Source organism: Pongo pygmaeus, chromosome 1 (genome assembly GCF_028885625.2).
Source record: "Pongo pygmaeus isolate AG05252 chromosome 1, NHGRI_mPonPyg2-v2.0_pri, whole genome shotgun sequence".
Taxonomy (NCBI): Eukaryota; Metazoa; Chordata; class Mammalia; order Primates; family Hominidae; genus Pongo; species Pongo pygmaeus.
Genome location: NC_072373.2, coordinates 76,025,516 through 76,042,907, shown reverse-complemented (window position 1 = coordinate 76,042,907; position 17,392 = coordinate 76,025,516). Strand labels below are relative to the sequence as shown.

The following is a 17,392-nucleotide window of genomic DNA, read 5'->3' as shown; positions in this document are numbered from 1 at the left end:
GTCTCTACTAAAAATACATAAAAATTAGCTGGGCATGGTGGTATGTGCCTGTAGTCCCACCTCCTCAGGAGGCTGAGGCAGGAGAATCACTTGAACCCAGAAGGCAGAGGTTGTAGTGAGCTGAGATCACGCCACTGCACTCCAGCCTGGGTACAGAGTGGAACTCCGTCTCAAAAAAAAAAAAAAAAGTACACATCTTAAAAGCAATGCTAAGTGAAAACATGAAAATGCAAGCTGAAGTGTATAATTTACATAAGGTCTATAAACATATAAAACAACATTGTTTAGGAATAGTATAAAATTATCCATGGCCAGGCATACTGGCACACACCTGTAACTACAGCACTTTCAGAAGCAGGAGAATAGCTTGAGCCCAGTTCAGGACCAGCCTGTCCTGCCCAGGCAACATAGCAAGACCTCATCTCTACCAAAAAAAAAAAAATATTAGCTGAGCATAGTATCACATATCTGTGTCCCAGCTACTTGGGAGGGTGACGTGGGAGGATCACTTGAGTCCAGGAGTGTGAGGCTGCAGTGAGCTGTGATTGTGACACTGTACTCCAGCATGAGGGAGATCCTGTCTTAGGGGAAATAAAATTATCCATGCAAATGATAAATACTAAACTCAGGATAGAGATTTCTTAGAGGGAATGAAAGAGGGAGAAAAACGAGACTTGGGAAATTTATACAGGGGGATATAACTACTTCTTGAAAATTTTATTTCTTTAAAAAATAAAAAGGGAATTAAGATACTATCCAGGTAGGGTAGCTCATGCCTGTAATCCCAGCACTTTGGGAGGGATAGGCGGGAGGATCACTTGAGGCCAGGAGCTTAAGATCAGTCTAGGAAACATAGCAAGACCCCATCTCCACAAAATTTTTTTAAAAAAATTAGCTGGGTGTGGTGGCAAGCACCTGTAGTCCTAGGTACTCAGGAGGATCACCTGAGTTCAGGAGTTTGAGGCTACAGTGAACCATAATCATGTCACTGCACTACACCCTGGGTGACGAAGATTGATCCTATTTCTATAAAAAGAGATAAGATGAAGCCAGGCAAGGTGGCTCACGCCTGTAATCCCAGTACTTTGGGAGGCCGAGACGGGTGGATCACTTGAGGTCGGGAGTTTGAGACCAGCCTGACCAACATGGAGAAACCCCCACCTCCACTAAAAAATATAAAATTAGCTGGGCGTGGTGGCGCATGCCTCTAATCCCAGCTACTCGGGAGGCTGAGGCAGGAGTATCACTTGAACCTGGGAGGCGGAGGTTGCGGTGAGCCGAGATCACGCCATTGCACTCCAGCCTGGGCAACAAGAGTGAAACTCCGTCCCCCCCCAAAAAAATAGATATTTTGATAATATTTTAAACTTGGTTATTAGAAACACTGGTGTTACATGATTTTTCACTAAAGAATAAAATAACCCAAGTATTAAATTTCAGCATCTCAGAGTTCACTTGAAGCTGAGCAGCTATAATTCTGACTCAAATACTACTCTTGTTCACTAGATTCAACTTTGTTATTTAAACTTCAGAGCTGTGAAAAAGAATTTTTTTTTTTTTTGGAGACGGAGTCTTGCTTTGTCACCCAGGCTGGAGTGCAGTGGCACGATCTTGGCTCACTGCACGCTCTGCCTCCCGGGTTCATGCCATTCTCTGTGAAAAAGAATTTTAACTTATTTGGTGAAGAAGTCCACGATCTTAATTAATTATGTAAAATAATTTAATCTGGGTTCTAAACAATTGTTGAGAAATTGCTCTTTGCACAGAAATACAATAAATGCTCTGTCTCGGTAAGTATTAAAATATTTTTATTTACATCTAAATAAATCAAAAACCTATACTGTTTAAAGATAACTCAACTGCAGAGTATAGAATATGGTCTGAAACTCTTAAGCAAAGCTGAATTATTTGTGCCTAAATGGTAATGGGTAAAAATTTATTTGGTTTATCTTAATTTGTATGAATTATTGCTTAGCTATTACACATACCATCATTTCCACACTCCCTGCTGCCACAACATCTTTGGGTTTTGCATCTTTGGTTCCAATGTAGGAGCCGATGGTGTCACATGACCAGGGAGAGTACTGGCTATAATCATTTCCTTTGTATTTCCCAGCTACCTTCAAGTCTTCATCCAAAAACTACAGATGGAGAAAGAAAAAAAAAAAGGAAAAAGAAACAAAACAGGAAATGGGTCTATGAGTAACAAGACAGAGAAAGCAGGGAATTTCTTAGAACATCGTGCTGAAGCAACATAATGATGATTACTTGATTTTTAAGTGCCACAATAGAAGATTTTTGTAAACTACTATGAAAAATATAAAATAAGTGAAGAGTGATTTTTAGCTTTCAGGTTTTTTTTTTTTTTTTTTTTTTACCTTAGCAGAAGTTAAAAAAAAAAAAAAAGGTATTTCAATATCCTTCCAGGAATCAAGCTAGGATTTTATGGGTTTGCTCATCCTTTTCTTCATTAGATCAGTAAACATTTAAGCATATATGTACCAAGCCATAGTTTTGCTAGACCCTCCTCAATGTTTCTTTCAATAAAATCAAGGTAAACAAGAACATTAAAAATTTTGATTTTTGTAGTACATGATGATGTAGTAACTTTTTACTGAAATCTCTTTAATAGCAATAATTCATATCTTGAATAAATTCTGTTCCTTAGGTTGATTCAATGAGATGAAAAGGATGTCTAATTTTTATCTTCTCAAGCTAAGTTCTCCAGTCTAATAACAGAATAGCTATTCTAAGGCTAATGTATTTTCACTAAAATTGCAACATTCACATTTATAAAATGCTTTACATTTTCAAAGTGTTTTCATGTATACTACCTAATAAGCTCCTAAATCCATGATAGACAACACAGATATGACCAAGGCTATACCAGTATAGGGCAGTGCTAGGACTATAACTTTAATGTTTCTTTCATTTTATCACAAGACATATATACACTGATATCTAGGGATATCAGTGTTCATTTGTATTGGTTCATTTAAGTGGATCTATGCCTCCCGCTATACTAAAAACATCTCTTTTCTGAGTCATCATTATTGGCCTTTTGCATTGACATAGGGTCTGCTGCTCACTAGTATCACTCATTGTCAATCACTCTTCTGTTTCTATTATTCATAACCTCTTCCCTTTTGTCCTACTATTTAAAAAATTTTTATCCTTTTTTATTTTTCTTCTACTTACTAACTTTAGATAGAACAGCTAACTTTTAAAACACATGACCTACCAATTACAGTGCTCCTTTTTTTTGAGACGGTGTCTCGCTCTGTCACCCAGGCTGAAGTGCAGTGGCATGATCTCCGCTCACTGCAACCTCTACCTCCCAGGTTCAAGCCATTCTCCTGACTCAGCCTCCCAAGTAGCTGGGATTACAGGTGCATACCTCTACCCCCAGCTAATTTTGTATTTTTAGTAGAGAAGGGGTTTCACCATGTTGGCCAGGCTGGTCTGGAACACCTTACCTCAGGTGATCCACCCACCTCAGCCTCCCAAAGTGCTGGGATTACTGGCGTGAGCTACCACGCCTGGCCAAGAGTGCTCCTTTTTAAAATCTCTGACAGTAGTGTATTATATGCAGCTATTCAAATGAACAAGATAAATTTATATACTGACATACAAAGACGGCCAGGAAAATGGATTAGGTAAAAACAAAAACAAAGGCAAAACAGACATAAAACCAAGATGTATTTACTAAATGATCCTATTAAAAAATAATAACGAGGCTGGGCAAGGTGGCTCAAGCCTGTAATCCCAGCACTTTGGGAGGTCGAGGCGGGCGGACCACCTGAGGTCGGAAGTTCAAGACCAGCCTGGCCAAGGTGGTGAAACCCTATCTCTGCTAAAAATACAAAAATTAGCTGGGCATGGTGGTGCATGCCTGTAGTCCCAGCTACTCGAGAGGTTGAGGCAGGAAAATCGCTTGAACCTGGGAGGCGGAGGTTGCAGGGAGCCAAGTTTGTGCCACTGCACTCCAGCCTGGGCAACAGAGTGAGACTCCGTCTCAAAAAATAATAATAATAATAAAAATAATAAAGAGATCCAACAATCCCACTACTGGGCATTCATCCAAAGGAAAAGAAATCAGTATATGAAGGGATATCTGCACCCTCATGTTTTATTCCCAATAGCCAAGATATGGAATCAACCTAGGTATCCAGCAACAGATGAATTGATAAAGAAAATGTGGTACATATACAATGAAATACTATTCAGACATAAAAAAATAAATCCTGTCATTTGCAGCAACATAGATGAGCCTGGAGGACATCACATTAAGTGAAATTGGTCAGGCACAGAAAGATAAATATTTCATGTTCTCACTCATATGTGGGAGCTAAAAAGTTGAGTCACAGAAGTAGAGAGTGGAACTGTGGTTATGAGAGACTAGAAAGGGAATGGGAGGAGGGAAGGGGAAAGACAGCTTGGTTAACAGATACAAAATTATAGCTACACAGGAGGAATTACTTCTAGCATTCTATAGCACTGCAGGGTGAGTACAGTTAATAATTTACTATATATTTTCTAAAAGCTAGAAGAGAGGATTGTTTTTCCTGATTTGAAAAAATTATGTTTTTTTTGAAGAAAACTTTTAACATCATAAACTGATCTTTATATACAATTTTATTCATTATTTCTATAGACCAATTCAATTCAGATTTATTTACTTATTTACAAATGACATAAAAAATTTGGACGGGGCATGGTGGGTAGATTGCTTGAGCCCACGAGTTTGAGACCACCAGCCTGGGCAACACAGCAAGACCCTGTCTCTTTTTTAAGAAAACAGAAACATTTAAAAAAAATTTTCTACTTAGGAGCTTCAAAGTCAAAATAAAATGGAAAGTACCTATGATAGATTGACAAAAGAAAGGAATATCAACAAAATGATTTTTGATTTGATGAAGAAAGAAACCACAATCTTAGGCTGGGCGTGGTGGCTCACACCTATAATCCCAGCCTTTTGGGAGGCTAAGGCAGGCAGATCACGAGGTCAGGAGTTCGAGACCAGCCTGGCCAACATAGTGAAACCCCGTTCCTACTAAAAATACAAAAAATTAGCCAAGTGTGGTGGCGGGCGCCTGTAATCCCAGCTACTCGGGAGGCTGAGGCGGGAGAATCGCTTGAACCCGGGAGGGAGGTGGAGGTTGCAGTGAGCCGAGATCGTGCCACTGCACTCTAGCCTGGGCAACAGAGCAAGAGTCTGTCTCAAAAAAAAAAAGAAAAGAAAAGTTAGATGACTGTTCTGAATGATTTAAATGCTACGTGCCTACCAGTCAAAGGGTGACCTGAAACTCTCTGGAAGCATCCTGCATTTCTGTAACCTTGACCTTCCAGCAGCGAGTATCATATACCGAATCGTCCAAGGAAGAGAGGATTTTGAATGTTCCCAATATAAATAAAAGATAAATGTTTGAGATGATATGCTAATTACCCTGCTTTGATCATTGCATATTGTATATATGTATTGAAATATCACTTTGGGAGGCCAAGGCAGGCGGATCACCTGAGGTCAGGAGTTCAAGACCAGCCTGACCAACATGGAGAAACCCCATCTCTACTAAAAATACAAAATTAGCTGGGCGTGGTGGCGCATGCCTCTAATCCCAGCTCCTTAGGTGGCTGAGGCAGAAGAATCGCTTGAACCCAGGAGGCAGAGGTTGCAGTGAGCCGTGATCGCACCATTGCACTCCAGCCTGGGCAACAAGAGCAAAACTCCACCTCAAAAAATTAAAAAAAAAAAAAAAGAAAGAAAGAAAGAAAGAAAGAAATATCACTCTGTATCCCATAAACTTGTATAATTATCATGTGTCTACTAAAAAAATGTTAGTTCATGCACAGAAAGAAGGTGAAATATATATAAGAAGTTTAAATACATAATAAACGGTTATAGAAAATGAGATTTTGGAGAAACTTCTCTTTCTATATCATGTATTTCTATAACGTATGAATTTAGTACAACTATACACAGGTTGTTTTATTTATTTATTTTTAAATTTTTGTTGAGAAGGAGTCTCGCTCTTTAAATTTTTGTTGAGAAGGAGTGCAGTGGTGCGATCTCGGCTCACTGCAACCTCCGCCTCCTGGGTTCAAGCAATTCTCCTGCCTCAGTCTCCCGAGTAGCTGGGATTACAGGCGCCCACCATCATGCCCAGCTAATTTTTGTATTCAGGTTGTTTACAATCAGAACTGAGGTTTAAATATATATCTTTGCATCTCAGTAACTAAAATCATTCTAGATAATGTTCCGTAATAGCAAGACATTATTATAATTTTTATTAGGAGTAAAAATAACAATAATAAATATGAAATATTTACTGAATGCCTGCTACATACCAGATGCCTTATGTTTCATCTTCACCATACCACTATGAGGTAGGCTTTATTATGTTTGATTTATAAATGAAGAAACGTGCACCTCAGGCTTCAGGGAGGCTAAGTAATTTTAAAAAGATCACATAGTGAAGGACACAACTGAACCTCAAAGTTTAGAATGTTTGATACCAAAAACTGCTCACTTTTTACAATGTCATATTGTTTTCCATATTTCTTATAAAACAATATGGCAAAACCAAGTTCCAGGGTGTACTCTAATAAAGAATTTTTGAAAAAATATCACACCTGTTTTTTCTTCCGCCCCTCTAATTTTTCTGAGACAGGGTCTTTGTTATCCAGGCTGGAGTGCAGTAGCACAATCACAGCTCACTACAGCACGGACCTCCCAGGTTCAAGCAATCCTCCCGATCTTCCCACCTCAGCCTCCCAAGTAGCTGGGACTATAGGCGTGTCCCACCACATCTAGCTAATTTTTATTTTTAAATTTGTAGGGATGGGGTCTCACTATGTTGCTCAGACTGGTCTTGAACTCCTGGGCTCAAGCAATCTTCCCACCTTAGCCTCCCAAAGTGTGGGATTACAGGTGTGAGCTAATGCACACCTGGCTGTTTTTACTTTACAAATAAAACTACATTAATAGAAGATGCTGTGACTTTACTAATAACCTACATTTTTGTGGAAAACTCATCCAAAGAGTTTAGATGGGAAAACTAGATATTGTGAACAACTTCTATTTAGTAGACTTCCTTCATACACCCAACAAGATACTATTTACTATGTGTGATGTACTTCTCAATTTTCATTTATTATTCATGATTTGTCAGTTAGCAATGTTTAGAATCATAATTCTATATATAAAGGATGCAAGATAAGTTCCTTACATAGTATCAACTGTAATCCTGAGAAATCTTACTTGATTATTTAAAAAAAAATACAAACTATAAGCTAAAGCAGTATGTACAATCAACAAAACAAATACAATTACTTTAAAGTTGGATTTTTTGGGCTGGGCGCAGTAGCTCACGCTTGTAATCCCAGCACTTTGGAAGGCCAAGGTGGGCAGATCATTTGAGGTCAGGAGTTCGAGACCAGCCTGGCCAACATGGTGAAACCCCATCTTTACTAAAAATACAAAAAAATTAGCTGGGTGTGGTGGCACATGCCTGTAATCCCAGTTACTGGGGAAGGCTGAGGCAGGAGAATCGCTTGAACCCGGGAGGCAGAGGTTGCAGTGAGCCGAGATCACACCAAGCACTCCAGCCTGGGCGACAGAGCAAGACTCTGTCTCACAAAATTTAAACAAAAAAAGTTGGTTTTTTGAAAAGATGAATAAAATTGATAAACCCCTAGCAGGACTGACAAAAAAAAATTACCAATATAGAAATAGAAAAACGAACATCACTGTAGACCATATAGACATTAAGATAATAAGACAACACTTATTCACTACAACTAGTAGCACTGTCATACAGAAATACAAAGAAGTTGACTCCCCAAATTATGGTTATTGCCCTGTGATAGATTAACCAGTTTTTTTTAAAGCAATCTTATTTGACTGTTTTTTTTTTCTGATTTTCACTATCTATATTTAACCTGTTCTTTCCTATTCATTAAACCAACTTTTCTGGCTGGTTTCCTCATTACTGAGTTAAATAAATCTTTGATATTCTTTCTTATTTAAAATAATTCTGAAACTAGGATTAGAGAAAAGCTTCATAAATATGATAAAGATTTTCTACCAAAAAGCCTACAGCAAAAATGATAATGGTAAATTATTATTAAAAGCTCCATTTACTCAAAGATTAGAAAGGAGTCAAGAATATGTGTTATCATGACTTCTATTCAGTATTATGCTGGAGTCCAAAATAATAAGACAAAGACAAAACAAAAGGATTAAAAAGGAGAAAAAAGATTATTCAGAGGACATAACTGTGTGCACAGAAAATTCAAAAGAATCTACTAACAGTATTGTAAATAAAGAAATTTAGCAAGTCTGCTGAATAGAAGGGTCAATACATAAAAATCTATTTAATTTCTCTATATTAATAATAGAAAATAAAAATTTCCAAACAATTCTATTTAAAATAGTTTCAAAAAACATTGGTTATCTAGGAATAAATTCAATGTAAGATGCGCAAGACACTGAAGTATGAAGTATAAAGAAAATCCAAATAAATGAAGGGGTATATCATGTTCATAGAGACTTGATATTAGAAAGATGTCACTTCTCAGCCGGGCGCAGTGGCTCATGCCTGTAATCCCAGCACTTTGGGAGGCCAAGGCAGGCAGATCACCTGAGGTCAAGAGATCAAGACCATCTTGGCCAACATGGTGAAACCCCGTCTCTACTAAAATACAAAAAATTAGCCGGGCATGGTGGCTCATGCCTGTAGTCCCAGCTACTTGGGAGGCTGAGACAGGAGAATCACTTGAACCCGGGAGGCGGTGGTTGCAGTGAGCTGAGATCGCATCACTGCACTCCAGCCTGGCGAAAGAGCAAGACTCCGTCTCAAAAAAAAGAAAGATGTCACTTCTCATCATATTGATCTAAGACAACACCGTCTAGGCCTGGTGTGGTGTCTCACGCCTGTAATCCCAGCACTTTGGGAAGCTGAGGTGGGAGGATCACCTGAGGTTAGCAGTTCGAGACCAGCCTGGCCAACATGGTAAAACCATGTCTCTACTAAAAATACAAAAATTATAGTCGGGCGTGGTGGTGCACGCCTGTAATCTCAGTTACTCGGGAGGCTGGGGCAGGAGAATCACTTGAACCCAGGAGGTGGAGGTTGCAGTGAGTTGAGATTGCACCACTGTACTCTGGCCTGGGCGACAGAGTGAGACTCTGACTCAAAAAAAAAAAAAAAAAAAAAAGATACAAAAATTAGCTAGGAGTAGTGGTGTGTACCTGCAGTCCCAGCTACTTGAGAGGCTGAGGAATGAGAATTGCTTGAACCTGGGAGGCAGAGGCTGCAGTGAACCAAAACTGTGCCATTGCACTCCAGCCTGAGTGACAGAGTGAGACTCGTCTCAAAAAAATAAATAAATAAAAATAAAGTAACACTGTCTAACAGAAATATAATGTGATCCACATATAAAATTAAAACATTTTAGTGGCCACATTAAAAATAAAAACAGGTGAAATTAATTTTAATAATTGTATTTAATCCAATATATCAAAAATATTAGTGAATTTTACATTTTTGGTATGAAATCCTTGAATTCAGTGTGTATTTGATGACTACAGTACATCTGAACTTAAACTGGACACATATTACATGTTCAACAGCCACATGTGGCTAGTGGCTACCATATTGGACAGCACAGATTTAGAGATCTGATGTAATCCTAATCAAAACTGGAGCAGATGTTTTTGTGGAAATCAACATGCTGATTCTTGAAAAATAACAATACTAGAAAATATAAACACCACATATTGAGACTTATTATAAAACTACACGAATAGAATGTGGCATCGGTTCAAGGATAGAAATAGACTGATGGAAAAGAATAGGGTCAGGAAACACGTGTGTGGTCACCTGATTATGATAAAGCAGGACACCAGGGAAAGCATGCCGATTTCATTAAATTGTGCTGAGTCAATGCCTTATAGGAACAAAAAAAAAAAAGGATCTTGACTCCTAATACATTACATTACATACATACAAAAATCAGTTCTAGATGGATTGTAGAGCTAAATGATAATAAACCTTTTAGAAGAAAACAGGAAAAAAAATCTTCATACCATTGGGAATAGGCAAAGATGACTTAACCCAGACACACACACAAAAACACGGATAAATGAGGCTAAAAATGATTTGCTTACTTCTTCCGGATGAAAGGTAGGAGGCAAGGTTGGTGAAGGTGCAAAAGGAGGAGGAGAGATAACCTTTCTTTCCTCTAGCTGGGCCATTATTTCCTTTCGTCGGCGATGTAGTTCATCTAGACTAGGATGAGGCTGGGGAGGAGGAGGAAGCCGGCTATAAGAAGGTTCCTAAAAATAGAAAGCTTAGTTAAAATTGAAAGAGAATTTCAGGACAGATTAATTCATTTAATACACTCAGCGTATATTTTAAGTTATGAAACAGCTTGCATACCCTTCTTAACATTTGGAAACACCAACACTTAATAGAACAAAGTAAAACAAAACCCCCCAAACTCTCAAGATCTTCCAAATAGCTAAATTTAGGTTTCTTTTATTTGGTCATAATTTCCAAGTAGATCTAGAATTGTTAATTAAACCATCTAAAGTTCAGAAACTAAGAAAGGTTAATTAGGGGGGAGGAGGCAGATTTTTTTCTCATTATATAGTTTAAAAAAAAAAACTACCCAAATTATGAAAAGATTAAAAAAAAAAGAAGCTCTCTTATAAAAAAGAATTCATCAAAGGGTTATTGTCATTGCATAAAAAGGAATCACAGCAAGCAATAGTCAAATTAAGTCTATGTAATAAAAAAAATACAGCATACTCTGAGGTACGAAGGTCTGATCTGAGTTGGATGAGGAGCCACTGGATAGTAACTCTCGATCTGTTGGTATCTTTCTCTGGATTCTGGTACATACGATGGTACTGCTGCAGGTGGAATCTCAATGGGTATAGGGCTTTCTCGGAATATCTCTTCTCTCGTGTAAGACTGAGCAGGGTACACTCGACGGCCATCATAGTGAGATGGGTATATAGGTGGGTACTGCTGTGGCTGTGTGCCATACTGAGAGTTTACAACACGTTCTTGGAGGTAGGGTGGATAATGATCCAAGTAGGGAGGAGCAGGTTCAGGAGCAGATGGTGGAGGTCGGACAAAGCGGGACACACATTGTGGTGGTGGAGTATAATACATACCTGTACAATACAAAAGAGGACCCAAAGGCAAATAATGAGCCAGTTTAGTTTTCTATGTAAGATTTTACCTTTTAAAATACTGAAACACTAAAGTATTAATAATCTACTTATTTCTTTAGGAGTTTTCCATCTGCTCATATAATCAGGTTAGCTTTTTAAAAAATAAGCAAAAATTATCTGTAAAAGTCATTGAAAAAACCACCCTACTTATAATCTATAATAGTAGATTGGCTCTCATTGTTTGACCCTCTTTCTGGTGTGTCTTAATGTAATGAAGACATTGGAAAACAAAAAAACTACATTTCCCAGATATCCTTGAAGTCAGGTTCCACAAATCAATCACTTGCATGAGTTTTGAATTTGAAACTGAAATAACTGGGAGGGGACATGGAACACAAAAGGCCAATTTTACTGGTGCAGATTAATAGCTACTGCTTGGCTCTACAGTTCTTGAGACAACAGTTGTGGCAATAGTTTCTCAATTTTCAGACTTTTGCCTCAAATGACGTGATCTTGGCATTAAGTAGTTAGGACAGAAGTTTCTACTTCTACTGCTTCCTCATTGTAACAAGTTCTCTTGGCAGCTAGCTCTGGAGCATTGTTTGCTTCTTTAGTACCTCCACCAATATGGCAGGCACCTAACTCCTGCACTAAATCTCTTTCTGCTTAATATAGCTAAAATAATTTACCTAAAATTGAAACCAGGCTACAAAAATAGTTGCATTTTTCCTATAATGGATGGTCAAAAGGAAGATATAAATCACGTTTTATCATATTTTGCATGAATTAGTAATGCCATATCAATTAAAAAACATTCTCATGAATGAACGTAGAGAAGACAACATGATTCAAAATTAAATGACAGACTCGGAAAAAGAGAGCACTTTTAATCTATTCCCGTTTTAAAAATTATAGTACTACACTGCTTCTGACAGAGAGATCCAATACTTAAAATCATTCAGTGTTTATTTTACATATAAATTGTATATGTAAAACGTTAGTTTATTTTCTGTCCTTCATTCTCCATACCTGGTATTATCATTAAGGCTGGCTAATTTTCAAATTTGTCTATTTTTGAAATCCCTTCTTCTCCTTTCCCACCACACTAATTCCTCAATACTCACATCAGGATTAACAGCCTCCTAACTCAACTCTCATTTTTCCAATCCATTCAAATTTTTTTTTCTATTCCAAATACCTCTATTTAGTGCATTTCTTCCATTAAGTCTTTTTGATTCCTCAAGTTCTCAATGATCTCCCTTGAGTCTTTCAGTCAATCTCTATCGAGCTCATATTAACCACAACAGATCACTTAATTTTTAACACATACATGAACACCACACACACGCATCTACTACTCACGCATATAAATAGTTTTCTATTCTTTACCATTATTTATTCTATTCTGTAAACTCTCTAAAGGTGTGTATGCTGCATTTTTTCATATATATTACAGGGCCCAGAAAAATAATAATTAAAAGGAAGAAAAATGTACTGTGGGTGTTTAATTTACACATACTATAATATTAATTCTTTTTTCATGCTTGAAGAAAATTTTGGTCAGGAGAATATATGCTGCCTTACTCAGCAAATTTCCATTGCCTACTTGTGTGAGTTGTTATTTCCATAAATATTACATATGAACACATGTATTATGCAACTGCTTTTAGTAGATATGGCGGTTTGATTTTTATTACTTTGTTTCATTTATTTCATAGTATTTAGTTAATCATAAAATCTCAATTTTTCCAAAGTATTAAAAAATGCATTTATACATTTACTTATCTTAAAGAGGCTACTGTGTAAATGATCACTCTGACCTGAACAGTTCTGATAATTCCTAAGAAAGGTGAGCAATATAAATGAAAAATCGTTACCCTGCTGATAAGGTGCTGGTTCAAATGGTGGAGCCGCTCCTCGAGGATCCTGATAATAAACATCCGTCTGTTGTGCTGGATATAACTGAGAACCTCGAGGTACCATCTGAAGTGGTTTGGTAACAGGCATTGGAGGCAGATCTGCTGGCCCCCTTGGAGGTATAGGATGTGGATTCACAGGTAAGGCAGAAATACTCTTAGGAACAGATTCTAGCCTAAGGGAATAATATTATGGAAGTTGTTTAAAAAATACTTCTCATGTGCATAAATTGTTACAAGTAAAAAAGATTGCTACAATTTGGGAAACTCACTTATTCTAACAGTCCTCTCTTCTACAAAATTTGCAATTTTTTAATCTTATTTCCCCTACGTTAATTGTTTCTTTTCTTTTTTTTTTTGAGACAGAGTCTCGCTCTGTCGCTCTGTCGCTCTGTCGCCCAGGCTGGAGTGCAGTGGTGCAATCTCGGCTCACTGCAACCTCCGCCTCCTGGGTTCAGGTGATTCTCATGCCTCAGCCTCCCAAGTAGCTGGGATTACAGGCATGTGCCACCATGCCTGGCTAATTTTTGTATTTTTAGTAGAAATGGGTTTCATCATGTTGGCCAGGCTGGTCTCGAACTCCTGGCCTCAAGTGACCCGTCCACCTCAGCCTCCCAAAGTGCTGGGATTATAGGCATGAGCTACCATGCCTGGCTATGCTAATTGTTTCTTTAAAAACACTAGCATGGGAAATAAAAAAGCAACAAAATAAAGACCAAAAAAAAAAAAAATCAGGGTTTTTTTTTTTTTAATCCCAAACATTAATTATTCTATCTTCCTTCGACTTTATGAAGAAGAAATTTTGAAATAAGAGTTAGGAAAAATGACGTACAGGTCAGGAGGGGATCCAGGAGCACTACTGCTCAGATGATCTATTTTTCCTGGTTTCAGACTAGAATCATAGCTGGGGTCTGTCCCTCGTGGAATAAGCTGTGTTACTGTATTCCCTGTTGATACAATTCCATTTGGCAGAGCAGGAGGTTTTCTGCTAGGGAGATCCACTGCACCTTCATCTGGAAGGATAGCTGCTGAAGGCAGGCCCACCTCATTAAGTTGACCCAAAGAGGCACTCAAGGGTCTTCTCGGAACCAGGCGCTTGTTCATTTTACGAAATCTATATAAAAAGCATAGGCACATATCAAAAAGCAAATATAAAAGCAAAACCAAGAACTAAAATGTACTTAATATTATTTTCTAGAAATATTCTCTCTTGAAACATTAACTCTATCAGTGTGTATATTTTGCATAAAATCTCTAGCAGCAAGACATATTAAGTATAAAATTCCTCATAAAAATGTGTAACATAGGCCAGGTGCTGTGGCTCACGCCTGTAATCCCAGCAATTTGGGAGGCCGAGGTGGGCGGATCACGAGGTTAAGATCGAGACCAGTCTGGCCAACATGGTGAAGCCCCGTCTCTAATAAAAATACAAAAATTAGCTGGGTGTGGTGGCGTGTGCCTGTGGTCCCAACTACTCGGGAGACTAAGGCAGGAGAATCGCTTGAGCCTGGGAGGCAGCGGTTGCAGTGAGCCGAGATCACACCACTGAACTCCAGCCTGGCGACAAAGCGAGATTCTGTCTCAAAAAAAAGAGTAACATTTGTCATATTATAAATTATGCTATTAATATTTTTGCTATAATATATTTCTGTGGACATTTGTATTTCTAAAACTTATTGGAGAAGCTAGTAGAAAAATCTTTAGAAGATAGTTTCTGAAACATTTTACTTCAGCTCTCCCTCAAATGCCTTGGGATACAATGAGCCAATGTTAAAAAATTAGGAATAAAAGAAAAACAAAGCCAGTATGCACTGTGAAACACTTATCATTTACTCTGTTAAAAAATTTAAGCAGCCAGGCACTGTGGCTCACAACAGTAATCCCAGCACTCTGGGAGGCCGAAACGGGCGAATCACTTGAGCTCAGGAGTTTGAGACCAGCCTGAGCAACATGGTGAAACCTTGTCTTTACCAAAAATATAAAAACTGAACCGGGTGTGGTGGTGCATGCCTGTGGTCCCAGCTACTTGGGAGGCTGAGGCGGGAGGATCACTTGAGCCTGAGGCAGAGGTTGCAGTGAGCCAAGATTGCACCACTGTACTCCAGCCTAGGCAACACAGTGAGACCCTGTTTCAAAAAAAAAATTTAAGCAATTAAGGATAGTGACTTTTATTAGAACTGCTTCAGAGATGCTGATGTTATGTATGCCAATACAAAATTAAAGTTATTTAAAAAGTAGGTTAATGGAACCAATACAGAATAATTGCCTAAGTTTAAACAGATGCTTGTGGTACAACAAGCACATCGATTCTGAAATCTAACCAAAGGAAAAAATATAAGCCATCAGACTCCAGGATCTTTGTTCCTTAACAAAGAAAGCAAGTCCATTTACAACTGCTAATGCATTTTTATTTTGAAAAATAAAACCTCGGCTTGGCGCGGTGGCTCACACCTGTAATCCCAGCACTTTGGAAGGCCGAGGCAGGCAGATCACTTGAGGTCAGGAGTTGAGACCAGCCTGACCAATATGGTGAAACCCCGTCTCTACTAAAAATACAAAAATTGGCTGGGTGTGGTGGCAGGCACCTGTAGTCCCAGCTACTCGGGAGGCTGAGACAGGAGAATTGCTTGAGCCCAGGAGGCGGAGGTTGCAGTGAGCCGAGATTGTGCCACTGCACTCCAGCCTGGGCGACAGAGCGAGACCCTGTCTCAAAAAACAAAAAAAAGTAAATTAAAAAAAAAAATAAAACCCCATCAGAGTAATAATGCTATTTTTCCACGTTTCCCAAAACTGACAAATTTCTGAGGTTGGGGAGAAAACTACCCTTCAGGGATAATTATTGTTGAAAGTCTAGTATATCATTATATGGAATTGTTCCTTTATACATTAGCTTTATATTCATATAAGATTATTATTTGCAGCAGTTGAGTCATGTATTACTGCTAATTTTTCCCTCCACTTAATAATCTTAGATATCCCTTTATGTCAGTTCATTTTAGGCTGGTTGGGTTTTTTTTTGGCTATTAAAATAATGTGCTGGGCACAGTGGCTCACGCCTGTAATCCCAGCGCTTTGGGAGGCTGAGATGGGTGGATCACTTGAGCTCAGGAGTTCAAAAACAGCCTGGGAAACATGGGAAAACTGTCTCTACCAAAAATACAAAAATTAGCTGGGCATGGTGGCATGCACCTGTGGTCCCAGCTTCTCGGGAGGCTGAGGTGAGAGGATCATTGGAGCCTGGAAGTCGAGGCTGCAGTGGGCCATGATCGCATCACTGCACTCCAGCCTGGGAGACACAGTGAGATCCTGTCTCAAAAAAAAAGTAACAGATAATTATGAACATGTACTTGCACCTCATGTGAATAACCAAATAAGCAAAGGCAGAATGAGGTCAAAGAGCACGCAAATTAGAAATTTTTATGTCATACTGCTCTCTCAAACTATTTTAAGTCCTACTGATCATGAAGGAAAATGTCTTTCAAAACCTCATCAAATACTGGGCAGTATTGGTCTTGTTAATTTGGTAGTCCAAAAATACTAAGTTGCTTTAATTTGCATTTCTTTAACAACTAGTGAGATTGAACATAGTTTCACAGGATAATTGGCCATTAGTATTTCTTCTGTAAACTATGTTTATGATCCATAAATCTATTGGTTCCTCTCCTTCTTACAGATTTGTAAGAACTCATTTTATGTTAGGATATCAGCCCTCTGTATGTCATTTCCTCACCAAGCTTTTTATAAAAAACTGTATTTGTACCATATCTTAGTTTTATAATTTTTATGTAAACAAATTTATCAATCTTTTCCTTTATGGATGCTGGGTTGCAGTTCTTAAAAAAATCTTTTCCTTCTTTCCTTATTTAACAACTAAAAACAAACAACCAAAAACCCTCTCACTATTCTGTGGTTTCTTGCCTTCCTAAATATTTAAATCTCTTATACATCTAGAGTTCATTTTAGTATAAAGATTGTGGTAAGAATCCAGCTCTATTTTTCAAATAGGTGACAGTTATTTTCCATCATTCATTTGGTCACTGATGTGAAATGCCACCTTTAGCACATATGCTAAGCTCCTATATGCATCTCAAACTCCTCCCAGATTCTCTATTGCATTTCATTAATCTATCTATTCCTACGCAAAAGACTATAGTCTTTTATTCACTGTAGTCCATAATACAGGTTAATAGTTATTAGTCTAGTTCCTGTCGAAAACTTTTTTTTCAGAATTTTCAGAATTTTCCTGGCTATTTGTACCTATTTATTCTTTACAAGTGAATTTTTGATAGGA

At 38.1% G+C, this 17,392-nt stretch overlaps 1 protein-coding gene across 6 annotated transcripts in view; it reads right to left on the bottom strand.

Annotated features, from left to right (window-relative positions):
- Positions 1 to 17,392, bottom strand: part of RC3H1 (ring finger and CCCH-type domains 1) — a 95,762-nt gene that overhangs the window by 18,450 nt on the left and 59,920 nt on the right. For all 6 annotated transcript variants that reach the window (XM_063648474.1, XM_063648476.1, XM_063648479.1 and 3 more), the window contains exons 10-14: positions 13,934 to 14,215; positions 13,063 to 13,277; positions 10,815 to 11,185; positions 10,172 to 10,339; positions 1,989 to 2,141 (exon numbers count right to left, since the gene is read on the bottom strand). In XM_063648474.1, coding sequence (XP_063504544.1) covers positions 1,989 to 2,141; positions 10,172 to 10,339; positions 10,815 to 11,185; positions 13,063 to 13,277; positions 13,934 to 14,215 — 1,189 coding nt within the window. The remainder of the gene's footprint in view (positions 1 to 1,988; positions 2,142 to 10,171; positions 10,340 to 10,814; positions 11,186 to 13,062; positions 13,278 to 13,933; positions 14,216 to 17,392) is intronic.